Raw genomic sequence first — 7,866 nt, forward strand, 5'->3', positions numbered from 1 at the left:
TACATATTTGTATTATTTTACTTTCTTTTTAAGAAATAAGGTTAATTCGAATTAATGATAATATACTAACTTTATAAAGACAAATATATTTATTATTTTAATGACTAATGTATTTAATATATTTGCGAATAATTAAATTACTATCAGGTCATTTGCATCAGTCAGAACATCGCGAGAATATTGACTTCCAGATGGTACAATGTGTTTGTAACCAACTATACAGTCCTTCAATTCACTACCCTCTTCAATAACACAACCACTACCTAATATGCAATTCTGTATTACGCATCTGCAACAAATGATTTATAAATTATAACTATTCCTTCTATGAACATAAAGTTTAATTATTTTAAATATAAACCGTTGTTTGACATTTGCAGATTCCATTAAAACGCTCTGTGATATTCTAGTCTTTGATTCAATGGTTACATTTGGCCCAATATGAGTGTGTTTAAGAGATGTTTTTTCTTCAATAAGAACATTATTGTCCACATAACAATCTTGCATTTGTGTGCTACGTATTGTTGCTGTAGGAGCAATAATTGGTACAGGAGACTGTCCACCATTATCGTTATTCCACCATTCTGATATCTAAAATATATTATATTCTACAATATATTCTTATATCTCTATTGATGCTATTAATTTAATGTTTAAAACTATTAATTAAAATAAATGTCGTTCATTTTCACCTTTGTATTAGCAAGGTGATACATTTGTATGGTATTTGTCCTCAAACCAAATTTCCCATTACTAATATGAGCATAACATCGTATTATATCCCCATGGTAAGCATCTTCTAAATCAGTGCCATGATCATTGTATGCTGACATTTTTCTGATTAATTCGTCGAGTGGTTTCTCAACCGCGAAATAATAGATATCATCCTTCAAATTCATTTGTACTACAGAAGCATTTTTATCATCTGTACATTGTTTGGAAGGTTTTGAAAATTGTTTCCTAACAATATATGGAAGAAGTTCACCTTTCAGTGTAGTAAAATTTCTATAAAAAGCAAAAGTTAATTCAGTAAGAAAATTTATAAATTAGATTGTTAAAAGCTTTTTTTGTGAAATTCTACTTACTTATTCTGTACTAGGAAATTTAAAACCCATTTGTTAATGACATATAAATGAGAATCCATTAATTTTGAATGCATAGTAAAACTTGGATGTTTCTGAAGGAATGTTTGTGAAATTTTTATTGTGTCCTCAAAGTCTGAGGCTGAGGCCAAGAAAATTAATCGGCCAGTCTCATTGCAAATGCCAATCAAATCAGTTTCAGGCTTCTGTTTGTTTTTTGGACCAGGTGTTACAAAGTCATCTGGTATTTTAGGAACAGGCAACATTAATGCTGTGATACTAGCATTATGTTTTCGATAAAGATTCAAAATTTCACATATGTCCACATCTGTAATCAAGTCACAAGATATGACCAAAAAATCTGTGTGAATTTTTTCGTGAATAAGTCTGATAGAATCTGCAGTTCCCAAATCTTCTGCATTTTTCACAGCAACGATATCTGTTTTAATTTTGAGATTCAAGTCACTTAGGGCTAAGGAAACATTGCGTTCCATATATTCAGATATAATAACGATAGCTTCCTTAAAACCAACACGTTCTAATAATTGAAGAGGATACCAGAGCATTGGTACATTTCCAATTGGCAACAAACATTTATATTGACTTCGAGTAAGCTCAGTCATACGGGAACCTCCTCCAGCAGCAAGTACAACTGCTTGGAACTCTTTATAAGGTAACATTCTGTTTACCTAATAATTAATAATATATATTAAATTACTATAAAGGGAAACAAATTTGTTGTATACTAAAACTAAAGGTTACTTATTTTATAATAATACATGATAAAACATACAATAAAGAAAAAGAATGAAATTATTAATATTTTCTTCTCAGTGTGACTTTAATAACCTCTAGTGACAGATGATGCATGTGTCATCAATGATATGTTGATTATTTAACGCCGCTGCATTTAGGTTAGATCAAGTTGTATCTCAAGTATTTCCAGTATTCTAAAATAGAAATGATAAAATTTGACAAAAATAGAATATCATGAAATATATTATATAAAATTTACATAAATTTATATTGAAGTATTAATTATAGCATTCCTAACCTATAGCAGAGTTATCAAATCTAGAGAAAACGTGTATCTCGAGAGAAATCAGTTAGATTAATAAATATGTGTGGAAATGAAGACGATATAATTACCGTAGGAAAGTATGTAATAATAAAAAAGTTAAACTTTAAAAAGATTTATAAAGTAACTATGAATGGTACTTTAATGTTGGGGAAAGATGCAGTACAGATGCAAGAGATTATTGGAAAACCATTTTGGACTACCTTTGAGATGGTACAAGTAAGAGGAGAGAAGCGAACATATTCTTTAAAAGAAGTAGTAGAAACAGAGTCATTGAATGATTTATTAAGTGAACTACCAAGTGGTAGTGATAATCGTTCTATTATTGATGACGGTACATCACAGAAGCTTTCCAAGGAACAAATACTTCAGCTTCAAGAATCTGGCAAAAGCGGTAAAGAAATAGTGGGCAGTTTAATTGAGAACAATAAATCTTTCTTAGAGAGGACTGAATACTCTCAGGAAAAGTACCTGAAAAAAAAGGAACAGAAGTATCTCCGATATATAACAATATGGAAACCCAGTATAAATTTATTGCACGATATATATTTTAAGCTAGATCATAACAAAATTGGAAATTTAAGAATGGACTCTTTGGCACAGTTATTGTCATACAGTGACGTTCAATCAGATGGTTTATACATATTGTATGACAGTGGATCACACGGTTTGCCAGCAGCTGCAATGTTAAATAGAATTGGTTCGAATACAAAGGGACATTTGATTAATTTGCACCCTGGAAATGAGCCTCAGGTTGCACTTATTAATGCTATGAATTTTCCTAAAGAACAATCAGACAGGTTACTTAATGTCAATATCTACGGCTTCTTGAGACTGTATTACCAGGGTGCAAGTGCAGTGTTGGATAAAATTTCTAAAAAAGCTTATAATGATGATATAAATAAGGTAAAAAAAGTAAAAAATAAAAATGATGAGAATCATGTAAATAAACAACTTCCACAAGTAGAAGAAGAAATAGGTATGAAAGAGGAAACTTTAGATAATAATGAATTAAATGATGAGATCAAGCATAGCATAGGTATGAAAGAGAAAAATTTAGATGACAATGAATCAAATGATGAGATCAAACATAGTATAGATGAAAAAGAGAAAAATTTAGGTAACAATGAATCAAATGATAAGACTAAGCATAGCACAGATATGAAAGAGGCAAATTCAGATATTGTTAATGAATTAAATAAAGATGTTAAACATAGCACAAATGGTAGTTTAAAACGCAAACGAAATGAAAGTGATAAATGTAAATCTGCAAAACTTACTCCTGTAAAGAAACCAAAGTGGTTACCAAAAACACAAGAAGCAGTGGATCTTGTTAATGGTTCTAAAGCTCGGGGATTGGCCATCATAGCAAGAGAACATCCTTTGAACATTGTTATAGCTCTTCTACCTTTTCTAGGACCATCTAGACCATTTGTAATTTATCATGTGCATCGAGAACCATTACTGGAGACTTACATGACATTGAAACAAAAGCAAAATGTTATTAATTTAAAACTTTTCTCCAATTTCCTGCGATCGTATCAAGTATTACCAGATAGAACACATCCTGATATTTTAACCAGTGATACTGGAGGTTATTTATTAAGTGGATATTTAGTTCAGTAATAAGAAATACTTGAGTAAACTTATACCATAAATAGTAATATACTCTTTATAAATGCTTTATATTTAAATTAATTTTTTGAAAATAATAAAGAAATGTCATTTTATATTTCATGTATGATTTACTTAATTCTATTAGAATTAAGAATATTAGAAATCTGTTTTTTATATTTGAAATTTTTGACAGCAGTAGTAGTGGAAATAATTCTGTGATCCTTCTTGTCAATGAAGTTAGGTTTCTTTAATTCTCCATGTCAATAAAGTTAGATTTTTCTGCATCAGTTGAGTTCGTGAACTTTTTTTAGAAAATTTAAATGTCAATATAGAAGGAAATAAGAATTTCTCACAAGAAATGCTCACGTAATAGATGGTACTGATTTAAAGACTGAGCATTTGAAAAAATGTCGAATTATCAAGTCACATACTTACATATACGGAGGTAGTATTCGAGAGGTTAGGAATGTGAATATAAACGTATTTACAAATGAATTCTGTGACGCTTCTACCACTAAAACTTTCGTCGAAGAATTTATTCATGATGATCAGGAAAAAATTGCATATGAAATTCAATATCCCGACGTTGCTGATCATACTGTTGATTGTCTTCTTATGTATACGTTATTTGCCTTCCACAAAGTGTTCCCTTAACGAGCAAGAAGTAAGGAACAAGACGAAATTCAGACTTATGGTACTCATACTGTCTAATCCTGATAACTTAGAACGAAGGGCAACAATCAGGAAAACATGGCTGGCTCAGAAGCAAGCTACGGTCAAGCATTTCTTTGTAATAGGAACTTTAGATATATTGTCAGAGCAAAGAAAAACTCTGCATTCTGAACAGCAGAAATTTGATGATTTACTATTATTATCAAGACTTCCAGATTCTTATGGGACTCTAACGAAGAAAGTTTTACACGCATTCAAGGAAATCTATGAATACTATGAATTTGACTTTGTGATGAAATGCGATGATGATACATTTGCCCTGGTACATAAGATTTTAAAAGAGCTAGATAAGTGGGACAGCAAAGGAACAAAAAAGGAACTATATTGGGGATTTTTTAATGGAAAGGCACATGTCAAAAGAAGTGGACCATGGAAAGAGACAGATTGGATATTATGTGATTATTATCTTCCTTATGCACTTGGAGGAGGATATATTTTATCTTATAATTTAGTAAAATTTATTGCTATAAATGCAGACATTTTTAAGTATGATTTTGATAATATAAAATTGAATTGTTATTAAGTATTATATTTAATATTTCTTACTATTGGGTATATTTTTAGATTGTACAAGGCAGAAGATGTGTCTGTTGGTGTTTGGATAGCACCTTTGGCAAATATTGAAAGAAAACACGACATACGTTTTAACACTGAATACAGATCGCGTGGATGTTCTAATCAGTATATAGTTACGCATAAACAGACCATTGAAAACATGAAAAATATGCATGAATATTATCAAGCATCTGGAGCATTATGTATGAAAGAAATAAGAAATCACATGAGCTACCAATATAATTGGACAGTTCCACCTAGTCAATGTTGCAATTTACAACCAGGCATTCCATAGCAATCAAATCTCTTCTTTTCATACATCTGATATTCTAGTCATTTCTTCATTTTGAATTATTATGCAAATTTATACTCAACCACTACATTTGTTAGTAATTACGCTCATGAATCTTTTATTTATTTATCAAAAACGATTATAATAATTCAATCTAAATAACGAGATGCTTCATAGTTTTCATAGTTAGTTAATCAAGGAATGAATAACGATAAATGAGTAAAAATTCGAATATTATCATATAAAAACATGCATTTCATATTAATACTCTTCTTTTGTAATAAATAAGTTAAGCATATTTATGGTTATTTTTTGTACATACGCTTGAATAGAAATAGAAATTAAATTCAATTTCATATAGTATATTTTATTTCAACAAAAAGAAACTTATTCTCTTTTTCTCTCTTTATACAGTATCATTTACATTTATAAAATATAAAAACAGCAATATATATATATATATAATTTTTTACTTTAATACAATACTTATGTAGTAAGACGTTATTTCAATTGAGTAAATCACAGATATTTGAAAACGACCAATTCAAAATAAATTACTACTTTATATATCTAAAATGAAAAATAGAAAGACAATAAAGTCACGGCCGATTTTCAAATGTTCTCTCTGTGATAAGCTATTAATTTATCGCATTTTCATTACATCTTATATTGCTGATGATATAAGTATTATCAAACATAAAATTAAATAAAAACATTCTTTTTTGGCAATATTAGATGCAATAGAGGTTTTAGTATTCTCTTTATATTCTTTTCCTTTTTTCTTTACAATATTTGTTTACTTTTATACAATAAAACTTCGTTTCGTGTTAAACTATGAAATGATGTTATATCCTAATTTTAGAAATGATGCATAAATCTTTCATTTCATTTTAAAATAGATGAACATATTTATACATTTTCTAGAACTTATTTCTTCTTCCTATCTTGTGTACATTTTGGACAATACCATTTTCCTTTAGGTTTTGTAGTTAATCCAACGCATGCAAAGTGGAACCATTCTATAGGACACTATACCAAAAGAGAATATTGTTAAAAGATTACAAATATTTAAAGAGATATTTGAGATAATATACACTTACGTCTGGATTATCACAACCAATCATTTCTCCATAAGAAACTTGATGACACAGACAATAAGTTGGTTCATTGGGATCTACTGGCATGTCTAAAACATCTGCTGGATGGCCAAGTGCAGTAGAATCTACTTGAGCACCACTTCCAACAGCCCCAGCTGACGAAGCAGAGGCAACAGATCCTCCTGAAATTATGTTCGATGAATTATAATCTTTTCATGAATATAGATGAAACACAATATCAACTAATTTTACCTTTCTTTTGTTTTTTCCTAGCTGATTTTGACTCATCTTCACTATTTGTGCCTACAGCTCCTTTCTTTCGTTTCTCTTTCTCCTTCAATTTTTTCCTACCCTTTTTACTAGCGTTATTCTCTTCTTGTGCCCTACTACTATTTAATGCTTTATCTTGTATCTCAGCTTCAAATCTAGCCAAATCTGAATCTAGTCTCCTAATATGTTTGTCTACTAATTCATATGTTTGTATTGCCAACTGAACTTTGTCATCGCCATATTCTTTTGCTTTATTGAACAAATTTTGAATGTGGGTCAATTGTTCTTTCTTCTTTTCCGGAGATTCTTTTTTCATATTTTTCAAATAATCATCTGCTAATTTATCTATGTCTTTCATTAATCCTTGTGCTCTGGCATCGAGATCTCTCATCAAAGTGAAGTTTCTTTGTAGTTCGATAGGTAAATGCTCCAAACCTGATGAAACAAAATTAGATAAATAATAAGAATTGCAGCAAGAAATTATTTTCTCTATTATTAGTAATGCATTTATTCAATAGAATTGAATTTGTGGTATCATAATATATATGTGAGTGACATTAATAAAATTTGAATTAATTTTTATGTGACATAACTCTATAAAAATATAGTTTTGTTTTTGTTTTAGGTTAAAAAAGATTGAACACTTACTGTCTAAATAATGCTCCAGGTATAATGCAGTTGTCATGTTTATTTTTATACAATTGAAAAATGAAGGGGGATGTAATTTATAGAAATATTAAAATAATTTATTATTTGCACCAAATTTCGGGCATCATTAAAAAAATCTATGAAACTTGCTGAAAAGGAACGATCGATGAATGTAGATGGTGCAAAGCAACATGTATTACTGTCATGACTACCAACTATATTGCTACCATCATTGTTCTTCTGGCGGGAAAGTGCAATTTGCTGTCTAATAATCCCACAATAATACATTCAGGGGGCAAATGTACATTAGGACATGACACGTTATAATATAATTATGACATTATAACGCAATTTTTTACCCTATAATTTCATTACAAATTAGAAAGAAAACTCGAAACTAACATAGTTAGGTTAATTAGACATTCAAATTATTACAATAACAGTATATTATTATAATGTAAACATCATTATATATCGTATGTAATTATTTATTAC

General features: G+C 29.5%; 3 protein-coding genes across 10 annotated transcripts; 1 reads left to right on the top strand and 2 right to left on the bottom strand.

Annotated features, from left to right (window-relative positions):
* Positions 1–66: 66 nt before the first annotated feature.
* On the bottom strand, positions 67–3,872 carry LOC126874506 (translation initiation factor eIF-2B subunit gamma). Of its 8 annotated transcripts, XM_050636678.1 has the most exons (7): positions 3,441–3,589; positions 2,632–2,839; positions 1,932–2,032; positions 1,086–1,771; positions 693–1,005; positions 362–591; positions 67–289 (listed from the first exon to the last, which is right to left on the bottom strand). In XM_050636678.1, exons 3-7 carry the CDS (start codon positions 1,950–1,952, stop codon positions 133–135), a joined length of 1,407 nt encoding a protein of 468 aa, XP_050492635.1. In that variant the 5' UTR covers positions 1,953–2,032; positions 2,632–2,839; positions 3,441–3,589; the 3' UTR covers positions 67–132. The 8 variants fall into 8 exon arrangements, with proteins under 8 accessions (XP_050492635.1, XP_050492633.1, XP_050492639.1 ...); XM_050636676.1 differs by lacking the exons at positions 1,932–2,032; positions 2,632–2,839 and adding an exon at positions 3,713–3,872 and having other exon boundaries at positions 3,441–3,631; XM_050636682.1 differs by lacking the exon at positions 2,632–2,839.
* A 142-nt stretch (positions 3,873–4,014) lies between these two features.
* Positions 4,015–5,712, top strand: LOC126874525 (beta-1,3-galactosyltransferase 6). The gene is made up of 2 exons (XM_050636726.1): positions 4,015–4,995; positions 5,074–5,712. The coding sequence occupies exons 1-2, from the start codon at positions 4,268–4,270 to the stop codon at positions 5,357–5,359; spliced, it is 1,014 nt and encodes a 337-aa protein (XP_050492683.1). The 5' UTR covers positions 4,015–4,267; the 3' UTR covers positions 5,360–5,712.
* On the bottom strand, positions 5,703–7,653 carry LOC126874537 (inhibitor of growth protein 5). Its single transcript, XM_050636759.1, has 4 exons — positions 7,372–7,653; positions 6,706–7,158; positions 6,457–6,635; positions 5,703–6,385 (listed from the first exon to the last, which is right to left on the bottom strand). Exons 1-4 carry the CDS (start codon positions 7,406–7,408, stop codon positions 6,284–6,286), a joined length of 771 nt encoding a protein of 256 aa, XP_050492716.1. The 5' UTR covers positions 7,409–7,653; the 3' UTR covers positions 5,703–6,283.
* Between the last annotated feature and the right edge of the window lie 213 nt (positions 7,654–7,866).

Source organism: Bombus huntii, chromosome 16 (genome assembly GCF_024542735.1).
Source record: "Bombus huntii isolate Logan2020A chromosome 16, iyBomHunt1.1, whole genome shotgun sequence".
In the NCBI taxonomy this organism is placed as follows: domain Eukaryota; kingdom Metazoa; phylum Arthropoda; class Insecta; order Hymenoptera; family Apidae; genus Bombus; species Bombus huntii.

What these genes read in the sequence shown, in the direction of transcription:
- LOC126874506 (XM_050636676.1), bottom strand. Translation starts at nt 3,551, where the DNA reads ATGTTCAAAGGATGTTCTCTTGCTATGATGGCCAATCCCCGAGCTTTA. An exon ending in ATCACCTTGCTAATACAAAG is followed by an intron (nt 592 to 692) that starts GTGAAAATGAAC and finishes AATATATTTTAG; the next exon opens with ATATCAGAATGGTGGAATAA. An exon ending in TCTGCAAATGTCAAACAACG is followed by an intron (nt 290 to 361) that starts GTTTATATTTAA and finishes CATTTGTTGCAG; the next exon opens with ATGCGTAATACAGAATTGCA.
- LOC126874525 (XM_050636726.1), top strand. Translation starts at nt 4,268, where the DNA reads ATGAATTCTGTGACGCTTCTACCACTAAAACTTTCGTCGAAGAATTTA. An exon ending in ATAAATGCAGACATTTTTAA is followed by an intron (nt 4,996 to 5,073) that starts GTATGATTTTGA and finishes GTATATTTTTAG; the next exon opens with ATTGTACAAGGCAGAAGATG.
- LOC126874537 (XM_050636759.1), bottom strand. Translation starts at nt 7,408, where the DNA reads ATGACAACTGCATTATACCTGGAGCATTATTTAGACA. An exon ending in CCTGGAGCATTATTTAGACA is followed by an intron (nt 7,159 to 7,371) that starts GTAAGTGTTCAA and finishes TTGTTTCATCAG; the next exon opens with GTTTGGAGCATTTACCTATC. An exon ending in TAGGAAAAAACAAAAGAAAG is followed by an intron (nt 6,636 to 6,705) that starts GTAAAATTAGTT and finishes ACATAATTTCAG; the next exon opens with GAGGATCTGTTGCCTCTGCT.